Source organism: Carcharodon carcharias, chromosome 9 (genome assembly GCF_017639515.1).
Source record: "Carcharodon carcharias isolate sCarCar2 chromosome 9, sCarCar2.pri, whole genome shotgun sequence".
NCBI classification, from domain to species: Eukaryota; Metazoa; Chordata; class Chondrichthyes; order Lamniformes; family Lamnidae; genus Carcharodon; species Carcharodon carcharias.
In genome coordinates, this window is record NC_054475.1 from 5444037 (window position 1) to 5459831 (window position 15795).

At 43.3% G+C, this 15795-nt stretch overlaps 1 protein-coding gene across 1 annotated transcript in view; it reads left to right on the plus strand.

Annotated features, from left to right (window-relative positions):
- Positions 1 to 1363: 1363 nt before the first annotated feature.
- The window catches only part of LOC121282225 (solute carrier family 41 member 1-like), a 57529-nt gene continuing 43097 nt past the window's right edge, over positions 1364 to 15795 (plus strand). Inside the window, exons 1-2 of the mRNA XM_041195826.1 lie at positions 1364 to 1459; positions 2092 to 2922. Of these exons, the coding sequence (XP_041051760.1) occupies positions 2509 to 2922 (414 nt within the window). The 5' untranslated portion in view covers positions 1364 to 1459; positions 2092 to 2508. The remainder of the gene's footprint in view (positions 1460 to 2091; positions 2923 to 15795) is intronic.

Below are 15795 nucleotides of genomic sequence, written 5' to 3' on the forward strand. Positions count from 1 at the left end.
GTCATTACAGCACAGAAGGAAGCCATTTGGCCCATTGACTCCCCACCGGCTCTGAACCGCAATACAGTCAGTCCCTCTATCCTCTTAGCCCCGCAAGTTTATTTTCCTCAAGTGCCCATCTAATTTACTTTTGAAACCATTGATCATCTCCACTTCCACTGCCTGGTGGGCAGCGCGTTCCAGAGTTCCGCCCTGCAACACGCGTTAAAACAGCTATTCACAGGAGGGAACCCCTAACTCCAATGACATGATCACACTCTCTGTGTTTCTATGGTGCAAATACCAACCAGACTCGACTGGAATGAGAGTCACTCAGCTCGTTATAAAATTGCCACCCATTTTTTTTTTAAATTACACTTTAAAAAGTTTTCATTGGGTTTGCAATCTGCCTGACTCTTAATCACAATACTCCCCGGGTGGGCATGTTCCCCGCACCATCTCCCTGCTGAACTTAAACCAGTTGCTACATTCTGTGTTACGTGGAGTTCCCATCTTCCGTGACGTAAAGAGCGGTCTCGCAACCGCGGCTCCTGATTGGTCCGATAGCCTGTCCCTCAGCGCTGCAGGCGTTCTGATTGGTGGGCGGTGATGTAATTGACGGCGGACGGCGGCTCAGCGCTTCGGCCGGAGAGAGGGTGCCTGCGCGGGGTGGGTGGGGCGGTGTAGAAGGGGAGGGGAGGGGTGGGCGCCTGCGCGGGGTGGGAGGGGCGGTGTAGAAGGGGAGGGGAGGGCGCCTGCGCGGGGTGGGAGGGGCGGTGTAGAAGGGGAGGGGAGGGGTGGGCGCCTGCGCGGGGTGGGAGGGGCGGTGTAGAAGGGGAGGGGAGGGCGCCTGCGCGGGGTGGGAGGGGGGAGGTGGAGAAGGGGAGGGGAGGGGGGGGCCTGCGTGGGGTGGGGGTGGGGTGGGCGGGGCGGGTAGAAGGGGAGGGGAGGGCGCCTGCGCAGGGTGGGCGGGGGCGGTGTAGAAGGGTGGGGGGGAGGGGAGGGCAGAAGGGGAGGGGAGGGGCGCCTGTGCGGGGTGGGAGGGGCAGTGTAGAAGGGGCGATGTGGAAGGGAAGGGCGCCTGCGTGGTGTAGAAGGGGGGCGGGCAGAAAGGGAGGGCGCCTGCGCGGGGTGGGCGGGGCGCCTGCGCGGGGTGGGAGGGGCGGTGTAGAAGGGGCGATGTGGAAGGGAAGGGCGCCTGCGCGGTGTAGAAGGGGGGGCGGGCAGAAAGGGAGGGCGCCTGCGCGGGGCAGAGGCGGGGGGTTAAGGGCGCCTGCGTCGCTGGAACGTGCTGGCGGCCGGAGCCGGCAGAGAGGAGGAGGAGGAGGAGGAGGAGAAGCTGCTGGGGGGCGGGGGGCGGGGGGTGGTGGTGGTGGTGGTGGTGGTGGGGGGGAGGCCTTGTTACCGAGCGGCTGACGGAACTGACTCAAACCGCCGGTTAATGAGTGACGGCCGGACAGCGCCTCACATCCTCCACCAGGTAACACGTTAACCCGACAGGAGGGAGCAAGGTGTCTCTCACCAACCACCCCCCCCCCCCCGGGCGTGGGCGGGTGTGTGAGGGAGGGGGGGGGGGGGGGGGGGGCCCAGCAGAGAAAACCCAAGAGGAAGGAGCGAGAGGAGACACAAGGAGAGGAGGCTCGCAGGAGGCTCCATTCCCTTCCCTTCTCTTCCCTTCCCTTCCCTTCCCTACCCGCCCCGGCCGGCCGGCTGCAGCTGAACCAGGGTAAATGAAGCGGGGGCAGCAGTTGGTTCCTTTCCTGTATTCAGTGTTGGGCGGGCGGGCGGGCGGGCGGGAGGAAACTTTACAAAGTGTTCCAGGAGCTGGAGCTGGAGCTGGAGCTGGAGAATGTTGAGAGTCACCAGGGGGTTTGACCCCCGAGGGGGAGGCTGACAGGCTCCAGCTCAGCGTTGCAGCTGCAAGTTGGGTTTTCTGTGCTTCTGTTGCCCAGAGTTTGGTCACAAGATTCACACCCCCCCCCCCCCCCTCCCGCTCTTCCCCCTTGTACATCTATCAAATCTTTTGTCCCTATTATTTACTGTTATTCCCCCCCCCCCCCCCCAACAAAAAAAAAGACATTATTTTAATGTACTATTTTATTCTGTTCACAGGAGCGAGCTTGTCGCCGTTTCCCGCGTCAGATTTGACTCAGAGACACCTCGGAAAGAGCCCTTCGCCCTCACGGTTCCTGTTATTACACTGGAAGATATATATCTATGTCTATCTATCTAGATATTTTTGTTTTTTTGCCGCGTTTGAAAAAGGTGCCACATTTCCATCCTGGAGCTGGTCTTGTGGATTGAATTCTGACGAAAATGCAGTTCTGCCAATTCCATCTCGGAACTTAGAGGCTGAAAAGGATCTTTATAACCCAAATCTTAGTTTGCAAACAAAAAAAAACTACCTTTTAATTTTGAGGGGAGGGCAGAAGGGGAACAAACATTTAAAATCTTTTAATATTTGAAACAGATCAAGAGGAAAGAAAATGAGGAGACGTATTATGATATCCCAAAGATTGTGAATACGCAATGTCTAACTCCATGGAACAGAAAGATCTTGGCCCACTTTACCATGCCAATGGAAATGTCTATCCTGTCGTTGGCAGCTCTGATGAATTTGCCATTTCTATAACTCCTAGTTCCTCCAAGGAGCTGGTGGAGACAGAGAGTTCAGACTGTTTAACAGAGGTGAGAGAGCAGGGCGAAAGTGTGGAGGCTGTAGTGAGAGACTCCCGTGCCAATGCCAAGGGTTTGAGGGAGGAAGATGCCCTCCTGGAGAATGGCAGTCAGAGTATGGACAGCGATGATACCAGCAGCACCCCAAGTCGGGCTCACGATTCCCTCAAAGAGACCTCTTTCTCTATAGGACTGCAGGTTGTGTTCCCTTTCCTGCTGGCAGGCTTTGGAACAGTGGCAGCTGGGATGGTCTTGGATATTGTACAGGTAAGTGTGTGTGTGTGTGTTTGTTTTGTGTGGCTTTTGTACTAGTGACACCAAACAGTCTCTACAGACTAATGGTTGTAGGTAGAGGACCCGGGTCTTCAGCCAAAACAGTTCTGAAGCAGCCCCTGGGGGAATGGATGAAATAGGAGGACTCCCTTTAATTCACCTCTCTGCCCTGAGGGGAAAGTAAAGATCTCCTATTAAGAACCTCTGCAGGGAATGGCAGTTTAGCAACGTGTAAAATCTTGATAAGGGGCACAGAACCTACCACGTCATGCATTCGGAGCAGTTAATTTTTTTTTCACCTGAAGAAATTTTAATTCCGTCTTTAAAGTCTGCTTTGCATTTCCCATGCAGTGACTATGGTTATGAAACTGATTCTTACTGAAATAAGCAGAGTGTGCGTGGCATGCATAAAAATCACTCCATATTTACTTGTGGAATGTCAAAATCCCCTTGAAGAGAGAAAAGGCTGCCTTGTGTGACTTGTACTTGCAGCACTGTAGCAGAAACACTAAATGTAACCTTTATTCGCATGTTATACTCAGTGGCAACTTTGAAATAATGTTGTTCTTTTTAAGAAAGAATTTGGTGGCAAGTTTCTGCATCTTTCTGACGGGCTAAGTGATTTGTTGAAGCTTTCAGTTTAGCTTTTTGATGTTTGCTTTGTAAGATTTGACATTTTACTGAACCCCTTAATTCAATTCCAAAAACTGGTTAGTAGCATTTTGCAGTGGAATTTACAGGAAATCTATTTCCTCCAGTTTTTTTTTATTCCAATTTTGAATTAATTAGTGTTGGTATAAATATTCTAAGCTGGTTTCCAGTTGGTGTTATTTTAGAATGATTATTTAGACGTGGGCGTTTTGTTCTCCATAGACTCCAATACAGTTTGTTTCTTTTCATAATATGGGAACAAATTTTGTCTAAGCATTGAGAATTGAGTATTGGCATTCTGTCAGGTTTCCTGGTGGGGAAAATGGCTTCAACAGCAGTCTAGAAAACCACCATAGGCATCATTTAATAGTGGCACACTCACTGTGTGTTACCCAGGTATCTTAACTCTATAACTGAAGGGTTTCTTATTTTTGGGATTGGCACATATTGCAATTTGAATACAACACCACGGAGAGATGCCACACCACTTGCCAAGAATTGCTCTCCTGTGTCCTCCACTTTAGGCTGAATATGAAACAACTCGCAACATGACACACGCAATGTTATCATTTAAAATTAGCAGAAAATATTTATTGAGGCTTACAGCCTGAGGGTGGGTGGCAGAAAATAGCATTCATTGTCTTCCATCGGCAACAACTTGTATTTATATAGCAGCTCTAATTAATAAAACATTACAAAGCACTTGACAAGAGTATTATCAGAAAATTCAATACTGAGTCACATGAAGAGATATTAGGGAAGATGGTAAAAATGATGGGCTTTAAGAACTGCCTTAAAGGAAGAAAGAGTGCCAGAGGTTTAGGGAAATACTACCAAGGTTTAGGGCCTTGGCATCTGAAGGCATGGCCACCAGTGATTGAGCAATTAAACTCAGGGATGCTCGAGAGGCCAGAATTAGAGGAGGGTTGTGAAGCTGGAGGAGGTTGCAGAGGTAGGAAGGGGTGAAATAATGGAGGGATTTGAAGAGCAGTACATGAACTTTGCATTGGGTGGGGAAGTGCTCCCATCATTTAGTATAGTAAAGCTGCGTGTGTTCTGAATTCATCCTTTTTATAATATCAGTTGTTTGTAAGTCAAGTTCACGGCTTCTCAAATTTTTGGCTACGGATTGCACACACTCCTCCACCTCCCCACCTCAAAGTTGGAAGCTTTAAGGGCTTCATGATAGGTCAGCTGGCTGTAGGCAGGTTGCAATGGTGCCCCTCGACATCCAGGTACCACCCTCTAAGACTATTCGCGCTTTGCCTTCCAGCAGCATGGAACAGTCACCTGTACAAAATAATTGGTTAGACCAGAGTTAGAATATTGTGTCTGGCGTTAAGTGTCCTAACTTAAAGATGTTAAAGATGACATGGAGTATGTATAGAGCAATTTAGAGGTATGACCAATATAGGGAGAGACTGGCTTATCTTTCGTTAGAACAGAGCAAATTAGAGGGAGATCTGATAGAGGTATTCAGGATTATCAAGGGAAGAGGACTGGTAGATTGAGGTGAAAAGTAAAGACTTTTTTTTTAAAGTTTGCTTTTGACCGACTCATCCTTAGTTGCACACATTCCTGCTATCTGAGCTGCTCAATTCAAGAGGAAACATCTTAGATTCAATGAATACTCTTTCTACTGTTGACCCAGCTTCTCACTGAGCTGACCTGAAACCTGGTCCCCTCATTAAGATCCCAATGCTGTACCTCCTGTCACCCTCATTCATTTTAATAAACTCTGATGCTTTTAGATAAGTGGAGTTACAATAATGCTTCTCATAAAGCAGATCCCTAATGACCATCTGTCTGATGTACAGTCATTGAAGATCATGCTCAAAAAGGAGGTCCATATTTAGCGCCTGGTCAATATGAATTGCTAAATTAATTCCCTTGCAATTTCTCCTCCAATTCCCAACTTCTTGCTGAGCTTCAATTTCACTTGCTCTGATACATTACTAACTTGCTCTTCACAGGTGAGCTCGTAATAGTGATTGGATAGAGTAGTTAACTGCAGAATAGTGAATTTCTGTTCCCATCCAATATCCACACTTTCCAACAAAGCTCGTTTCAGGAATAAGAACACTAGTTCATCTCTTTTTAATTTACCCCACCAATGTACCCCATCCCCACCCTTCCCTTCCTAGTCCAGGGAAACATATATGTATGACACACGTGGATATTCTACCTCTTGATGATTGCTCCATCTTTAGTATGATCTTCTTTCAGTGGAAAGGAGGGTTGGTCTGAAGCACACCCATCTGGGAATGGAGCACTTCGGTGCAGTCTGATCTGACTGGGTGCAGTCTTAATTGTACTTGGTAAACATTTTTGGGTTTGCCTCTTTGCCCATGATGAAACGTTAGTCATCTTATGGGAGGTTGCAACCTGACTTAAAAGTTGACACCACCCATCCAACTGGGTTGAAAATTCCAGTGTTGGGGAGACAGGGATCCTAGATTTAATCATTTGGTTTGGAAGTTCAGAGTTCAACAACTTGAGCTACGAAGCTGAACAAATTGTTTTCAGATGCTTGTGTAACCTTTTTCTGTTAGTCTTAGTGTGTTTGAGATGACTGCCTTACCCTTTTAAAACAGCAGTGGTCTGAATTAATGAGGAATTAAAGTTGCTTTGTGGTTAGCCAGGATGCCAAAAATTGCCTCTTACAAACACCTCCCTGTCCCATTCTCTGCAATTCAGCTTTGTCTGTGCTTCCACTATGCTGTTGTCTTACTGTTCTGTTCACAAGTCCTATGGTGAGAGCAGAAGTGGAACAATTTCCAGATCCAATTGAATGTGGGCAAGGAATCTGATTCTTTTAGAAACTGCTTGATGTATCATATAGCACAAATTAATCCTGTACTCAATAACCCACATTTGGAGTGTCTCTTGATCAACTCAAAAAAGTGACAGCAAGTAAGCTGATCTAGAGCTGTTTCAAGTGGAACTGCTCAGTCAGTGTTGCCTGAGTGAATCGGCAGCTCTCTGGGAGACTGGAAATGTTTTTAAAAGTCTGCGTTACTGACATTACTCGAGTATTAACGATCTCCAAAACCATAAATGTTAAAACATCTCCTAACATGTTTGTATCTTTAGTAATTCCCCCTTGTCCCACTTTAACCATCCAATAAGTACCTATTCCCACTCCCTCCAGAAAATAAGGCATATTCCTCATTTAAATAAACAAGTTATATTAAGATTTTAATGTTTTCAAGCCCTATACCAAATTAGATTGTTAACTGCTGCTCTGGATAGTTTACTGTATGGTTAAAGCCATCTGCTCAGTATGGAAATCTGCAAGAAAATTTTATCTTATGTAGTGATTCTCTGTCCATAGCTAATTAATCACTGTACGCACCCATAGTCCTATGTCGGCTTTGATCTGTTCTCATGCATGTAAAAACATTGTACTGGAGTTTATTTTTAAATGTGTTTTATTAATCTGCCTGCAGTGACAAACAGTTTATTCAGAGAATACCAAATTTCAAAATAGAGAAACATTTGTACGTACTTAGCATTTTTCATGATCTCAGGGTGCCCTAAAACATTTTACAGCCAAAGAAGTACTTCTAAAGCATAGTAACTGTTTTGACTGCTGCATTTCTTACATTGCTGTTCATGGGGTCTTGTTGCAATGTAATAACGACCAGGTAATCTGTTTTAGTGAAGGAGAAATATTGACCCAGGACTTGGAGGAGGGGGACAAAATTTCCCTGCTTTTGTTCAGAAATTGTTATGGGATCTTTCGCATCCATCTGAGCGAACAGATGAGTCTTCAGTTTAACACCTCTGAAAGACAGCAACTCCAGTAGTGCAGCTTTCCCTTAGTACAGCATTGGCGTGTCAACTTGGATTATGTGCCCAGGTCTCTGGAGTGGAACTCGAAGCTACAACCTTCTAACTTGAATGATGTTGCCAATGGAGCCATGGCTGACACTGGATGAAAAGCCAGGTTCTTGCTTTTGGTTAAGGATCGGTAATTGTACTTCTAAAATCTGAGATGGCCACAATAGTTATACCTGCTGGATGGTTAGGGTTGACCCATTTGGACCCCAAGCAAAATTTGAGCCTGCTTAAAAAGCAAATAAAGGTTAGTTACCAAGACTCCTTTTAAAAATGTAGTTGTCTCCTCTTTCAGGTATCTCTAACCATAACCCGGCAGCACACGTGGTCATGGTTTCTATGCTTCCCTTCACTCCTGCAGCAGAGCTATGAACCAATCAGAAATATACATGGAAGTTACAACCTGGGTACAGACCGTTTAGCCCAACCAGTCCATTTATGAGCAAGTTGTCCTAATCACATTTATCTGCCCAGTTACTTACCCCCTTTCCCTTGTCCACGTGCCCAAGCTAACCCAAATATTGTCACAGCTCTTGTGTCAAGCCACTGGCCTTGTGTACATTCTGGGTATATCTGTCTCCTTGTCACCACATAGTGTGAAGGTTTAATTTTCAAATCAAATTCTGTCACTGGAGCGACTTAATATTTCTGGACAGTTGTCACAACAGAGAAGCTTATTCTGACACAAATATAGCTGCTACATTTACAGTAATTATGATATTTTTGCTCTGTCTCCTCTTCTTTCCCCCTCTCCTTTTCCTCAATTCCAGCACACGTATGGGAAGGATTATTTTAAAAAGCAAACAGTCCAGAGTTATATCCCTGAGCTGAAATGTGCCTGTCTAGCGCAAGTATTTTATTTACGATTCCTACTCCAATATTGTCATTGGCTTTATTTACCTTACTGTTCCTAATTTAGTGTGTTTGTGGTCATGAATCCAGAATATCACACTGCTTCTTTGCGGCTATCTCCAGGGGCAGCCTATGACCACTAAAACTGCACTCCGGTATTGTATAGTTCAGACTGCTCCCTTCAACTGAAGGACACAACCCACACTTGCTGTCCAGGTTGAATTTTTTAACACAATTTTCAGCTGACTTGGTACAAAAGTTTTAATACACTCCCAGTTGTGCTTTGTGAAGTACAGGTAGAAACACTGCTTGAATTGTTCCCAAGTTAATAAGATGGCCTTGGCTCAGAGTGAGAGTCTATCCTCAATCATAAAGGTTTACTCTTTGCCTTTAGCCACTTTGCTCTATGCAGTCAGGCTAAACCCTGTTCACCTGGTTTTAATTTGTACCTTTCTCCTTTAACATGGTAACGGGGTTAGAGGAATTATTCTCCTCTTTCTCTCCCTGCCCCACAGAAAAAAGAAAAAGCTGTTTTTTTTTTTTATTACAAGGTTTCCCCTTACTATAGAAGTTGACAGCAGAAAACATGGTGTCTGTGTGCATTGGTTGGTTTATATAAATGATGATTCCTCTTTAGGTAAATTGGCCACTTCAACTGTTGAATACACACCAATCCTTTCCTATATGGGTTTCACATGCCCCTACCAATTCCTGTGGTGCATTTGAGTTGGGAATAGTTTCTGTTGAGGAGGGAAAAAATATACCCTGAGCTTTTTCATTACAGCTCTTTGTGTTGAAGGCTTGAGTAACAGATCAGCGATATCACAGATCTTGCAGTTTTCACTGTAGCCACTCTATCCTGGTAATCTCTTTGAATTTCAATAGCTGAACTGTGGACACGTAGATAGAACAGATCTGCACAGTGAAAACAAGACAGTCAGGAGACTAATGCTAACAGTTTTCGAGACCCATTTAATTTCTCTGTCATTTTGCACGTTTTTCCTTCAATTATGTTTGTCATAGCCAATTCGATTCAATTGGGCTAGTGTGGAAAAAGATTATTACAAAGTAATTACACTTGGATGAGCCTGCATGTCATTGCATCAAATCAATTTTAAAAGTGGCAAATACTTGGGTTTTTTGAGGTCTTGGCATCATTTTGGAAGATCATGATTGAACCCAAGAGCACGTGCCTAAATTCTGTTTCCACAAAGTGCGTAGTTTATTGGGAAGCCTAGGTACAGAGCCAACGTCCACAGTGCAAGGCCTCGCCAATGCTAGACAGCAGGAGGAAAGAGTAAGCCGGTGGAGAGGTGGCATCAGATTTTAGTTTTAAGGTTGTAGATGGAAGGGAAGACTGAAGGAAGTAATTTCATTTTTTAATGATATTTAATAGGCATTGCTATATCTTAATTGTCAACAAATGGGGTCAAACCTTAGTTTCTTTGCTCAGTGACTCTATGTGCTGACAGTAATGCATATCACGTCCCAAGGTCATCATCTCCATAAGTATTACTTAACAAAACTGCAGATGCTCAAAATCCTAAACAAGAACAGAAAATGTCAGAAACACATCTACCTGTGGAGAGAGCAAATGAGTTGACACTTCAGGTGTTCACCCTACATCAGCGCAACAGTAAAAAATGGTGTGACCTCTTAAATATAGTATTCAAGTTGCTGTTTGTCAGAACCTCTCAGCAAGCTCATATCCTACTCCTCAGTTGTCCTGTTACAACTGATGCATTAATTCATCTGCTCTCTCCTCTGATACTATCTGCTTTGATAGAAAACTGGTTGGCAGACAGGCAGTCCTGTAGGCCATTTAGGACTGAGATAAGGAGAAATTTCTTCACCCAGAGAGTGGTGAGCCTGTGGAATTCACTACCACAGAAAGTAGTTGAGGCCAAAACATTGTATGTTTTCAAGAAGGAGTTAGATACAGCTCTTGGGGCGAAAGGGATCAAAGGGTATGGGGCGAAAGCGGGAGCAGGCTATTGAGTTGGATGATCATAATGAATGGTGGAGCAGGGCCGAATGGCTTACTCCTATTTTCTATGCTAAAGCCCCACATAAGAGGTCAGTGTGTAAAATTAAAATATGTGGGATTGGAGGTAATATATTGGCATGGATTGAGAAATGGTTAGCAGACAGGAAACAGTAGGAACAAATGAGATTTTTTTTGGAGTGGCAGGCAGTGACTAGTGGGGTGCCGCAGGAATCAATGCTTGGGCCTCAGCTGTTCACAATATATATCAATGATTTGGATGAGGGAACCAAATGTAAAATTTCCAAGTTTGCTGTCGACACAAAACTTGATGGAAATGTGAGCGCTGAGGGTGTTAAGAAGCTTCAAGGTGATTTAGGCAGGTTGAGTGAGAGGGCAAATACATGGCAGATGCAGTATAACATGGATAAGTGTGATGTCATCCACTTCAGTAGGAAAAACAGAGTGGCAGAGTATTATTTAAATGGTGATAGATTGGGAAATGTTGTACAAAGGGACCTGGGTGACCTTATACATCACTGCAAACAAGCATGCAGTTGCAGCAAGCAGTTAAGGTGGCAAATGGTATGTTGGCCTTTATTGCAAGAAGACTTAAGTACAGGACCAAGGATGTCTTAATTGCAGCTGTTTAGGGCCTTGGTGAGAGCACACCTAGAGTATTGTGTGTTGTTTTGGTCTCCTTACCTAAGAAAGGATATACTTGCCATAGAGGGAGTGCAGTGAAGGTTTACCTGACTGATTCTGGGATGGCAGGATTGTCATATGAGGAGATATTGGGCCAACTAGGCACGTATTCACTGGAGTCTAGAAGAATGAGATGTGATTTCATTGAAACATATAAAATTCTGACAGGGATGGACAGACTTCCAAGGCTTCTAAAAAAAACCTTGCACATGGATGTATGGAACAAACAAGCGCTGATGTCTGAGGTGGCTAGAGGCTGCTGCTTCACCAGTCTGTTTTTCACAGTCAAGAATGCACATAGCCACACCCCATACAGCTTTCCATCCTTCTTTAAATATATTTCCTCCCCATTGACCTGTAAATCCTGTTGTTTCCACCATGTCTTTGGAATTTACTTTTCCCAGAATATAAAAAAACTTTTATGTTGTCATTGTGGCCAGACCTTTTGGGAAAAATCTACGTAACAACTTTACAACTGGCAAGGTAAATAAGGCATACATCCCTTTGAAAAGCTAACAACCTCCCCACTTATCTAAAAATGTAAATTTCATTTTACATAGCTCATCCATGAACATTTCAAATGCCTGGTTTTTACACTTCACCGCTTTGACAATTCAAACCTTGCAGTCTAACAGTCTGCAGTTTACTTAAATTATTCACACTCAAACATACACAAACATAAGCCTGCTTTGAAGTATCCCATAGTAATATCAGGAAAAATGTTAGTTCCTTTACAATTACAAATGTTTTAAAAATTTCTCTGTGTGTGGTGCATATGTTAATGATGCCTCATTAAAAACTGATAAAGAATATTATATCATTGAACTGTAAAGAAGTAAAAATATTGCTGAGAACACTGGAGAGATGAGAAAACCAGTGATTATTCCACTTAGAGCAGAGAAGATTAGGGGACGGTTTTAGAAAATTGACGGGTTTGGATGGAGTAGATAAGGAGAAACTAGCTCCACTGGCAGGAAGGTCAGTAATCGGAGGGCACTGATTTAAGGTAGTGGCTAAAGGAACCAGAGGGGCCATGAGTGAATTTTTTACATAGCAAATTATGCTCTGGAATGCACTGCCTCAAGATCGGTGGAAACAATCAATAATCCCTTTCAGAAGGGAATTGCATAAATACTAGGAAAGGAAATCATTGCAGGGCTATGAGAAAGAACAGGGACTAATTGGATAGCTCTTTCAAAGAACTGGCACAGACATGATGGGCTGAGTGACTTCATTCTGTGCTGTATAATTCTATAAATGCTATTTATGTCATGACAAATCATTACTGAATGGAAACAACATAAGAGAAACTGGAAGCTGATTTACTATATTTCCACCTGCAATGGTTCAATAACTTTCCCAGCCTGAACTGGCTAATGTGGCACTGAATGTACTGACTTGACAGCTGCTGGGAATTTGCATTGTACGAACGTTGGCACTACTTAGTGCTTCAGTCTGCAGAGAGATGAGACGTGGGCCTGCAGAGAAGTTCATGCAAAACAGACGGCATAATTTTGTTTCTCTGGCTTATGTATTGCTGACCCAAAAACACAATCGCTAAAATGTTGTGTACCTCTGAGCATGAGGTGGAGTTACAGTACAGATTTAAGAGACAAAGCAGCCAACTGCCACTCCTAATTTGTATGTTCACACTTGCATCTTGGGCAAGTTTTACTTGTTCTGAGAACAAACCACAAAATGAGTTGTGATTTATTTCATCTGAACTGAACAAGGACACCCCTTGCAATGTTGCCTTGCTAATGCACATCAGATATTAATTGATCTTCCCATTACAGTTCACTGCATTTCTTATTCATCTGCTCACTTATTTATGGCTGGTTTTTTTTCTTGCACAGAAACACTTCTGTGGAAGTGGCTCTGTATTTTCTTGCGCATTGGAACCCCAATCTCTACATCTGTATATTGTGGGATGGAGCTCAGAAATCTGGTGGCAATGCACAACAGAATTACCGGTTACTGTGGAACAGAGCTCTTCAGATCAAGAAAGCCCCACCTTTGTCCCTGGTTTTTTATTAGATTATTTTCATTGCAGCAATTGTGGATCCTCTACAATTGGTGTCAGTGCCAATAGGTTGAGATGGGACCAATTAGCCTGGCTTCCTGCACCTCTTTGTATGGTTTTGAGATGGAGATAAAGTTTGAGCTTGGCCATGGAGCCTCTGAAAAACCTGCATACACTGTGGTGGGTGCAGAATGCCTATTTTCTGCCCCAAGTTATATAAAAAGCTCTCCACCCAGGCCTCCAAAGGTTGTATGAGTGACATATGGGGAACATCCTTGACAGATTCGTCAACTTATCATTTACATGTTTATGGCAGCTCTTTAACCCGAAAGATTGCAGGACCTTTTGTGTGACAGGGGAGGGTCACTTATCTTTGGTTTGACAATCTAAAACAAGGGGACATATTTTATAATTTTAACTTTTAATCAGCTTTGTTCAAACAGCAACAGAAGTTTGTGACACTGTGTAATGTAGAACGCACTCCCACAGAAAACCACTAGTATAGAATCAATTGAGGTATTTATGAGTGATAGATTATCACTTGGAGAAATAATAATTCTTATGAAAGATATAGCAAAAGGGTACAAAGCTAAGATTTAAAACAAAGGGCCAGCAAAAAACAAGAGTTCCCTTTCCTCCTGCCCTTCCTCCACCATCACCAACGCCATTCCTACCATCATAACCACTACTACTCCTTTCCCACCCCACCTCTCCTCTTCAGCAGCGTGCTTGCGGTGGAGCAAGTCTTGTTGCCAGAGTTCAAACTAAAACGTGCAATCAGTTAAATTTATCCCAGATGTATTAATATATTCTGAGTCACTTGCAATTTATATTCAAATTAATTCCGGTAACAGATCGAAAATGTTTTATTGCATACAACTGTTAAAGTTCTTTTTAAATAGGTCTGCCTTTACTGTTGATTGTCTAATGGTAGCTGCAAAGATTGAACCATGCTTCTGCAGCCGTTCATAGATCGAAAGCCTTGGTAGTGGTTTGACCCTGATGAGATTTCTTCATATCATTACATCTGGGCGATCCAACAAATGCATTAAACCTGCACACGACTTCAGCTCAAATTATAATGAAGCCCTGACTGGATCACCAAGATATGAGGTAGCTCCTCAGATTGCTACAACCCACTCAGTTAATTCACACTCTGCACAGTATATGTTAATTAAACTGTCATCACCTTGCTGCTTATTTTCACAAATAATTGACAACCAAGGAAAAATATTATACCCAATAGTGTCCTTCAATAAAAACAGTGTAATTCCTGTGTAATTACTTCTGAGTTGCTAATTATCACGTCTTCTCTCATTATCTTCACCCCCTCTGATTAGCTCTCTGGTATTTAACTTTCAATTCTGCTGCTCACTCCCCTTCCTGCTCCTGAATACTTTTTATTTACTTTCCTTCTCATATTTGGACTTTTCCCTGTTTAAATTCACCACAACACCTCTTTCCAGTCCCCTCTAATTCCTCTTGATGAAACAGTTTACATTTAATAAGTACATTTCATAGCCCATTGATGCACCAAGATCCCTTCAACAGTAAATAAAAAGAATGACCGGTTCATTTTTTTTTTTGCTGGTGGGAAGGGTGTTGACCAGGGCAGACAGAGAACTCCATACTCCCAGTTTACTTAGTGCCACAGAAACTTCTACACCTACTTTTACATGGGCACAATGCCTCAATTTAACATCATGCTTGGAAAGATAGCACCTCCAACAAAGAACTTGCATTTATACAATGCTTTAATAGATCTATGGACATCTCAAAGGGTTCACAAATAGTTAAGTACTTTTGAAATGTAGCCACTGTTGTGCTGTAGGGAAATCAGAAGTCAATTTGCACAGAGCACTGAAATAAATTAGACAATCTTGTTTTATTCCTAACATTGATTGAGGTAGAATTTCCTTATATTGTAGCAATGCAACTCTCTGTTAGTGTTTCCACCTAGATTATGTGCTCAAGCCCTTGAAACACAACATTCTGATTCAGGCAAGAGTGCTACAAATTGAGTCAAACTGACCCTTTTATTTCCACTTGGTTGTGTTCATCCTTTCTTGTGTCAGTTTTCCCTTTGCTGTTTGTTGGCTTTCTCTCTTCAGTCTTCCCCCTTTGGCTTCTGTCCTGACTTCAACTTTGTGTCCTTTTGCTTTCAGCTTCACCATTTTGTTTTCTTCCTACTGGTTCCCCAGTTGCCGCATCTCATCTTTCAGTTTTCTACATTCCACCAGTTCTCAATGCTGGATGCTGCTGTGTGTTACTCAGAACTGACTTTCCACGACCAGCTGTCTATTGAAAAGCACACCCTTAAGGACAGCTGAATCGCATATCTCTCTTCAAGACTCCACATGGAGGGCTTTCTGCCAACTCCTGTATTGTGGCTTGTCTTCTCCTGTCTCCCTCATCTTAAATCTCTCATAACAGAGAGATCAAGTATTGAGGTGCAAAATTTATCTCCCAGTACTTAACTTCTCTATGTTATCACTTCTTCATATATCTCCCTGTTAACTGCTTTATGTATAATGTATTCAGTAAAATTCCACTCTTTTTCATTAATTAGCCAAAACCAGGTGCAGCCTTCAAGTGATGAGGGTCTGAAGGTGAAAGATATATGGATCAGCGCGTACAGACATCATTTCATCATTATTTGTATATAATACTTTGTAAATTATTATTTGCAGTTTAATAGCAAAACCTACAGGAATTTAGAATGTTGAAAATTTGGTTGGAAAATAAGGATTTTTCCTGCAATTTTCTGAGATACTGAGGCTTGGAACTGGAGCACTACAGTGCCATAACTGGT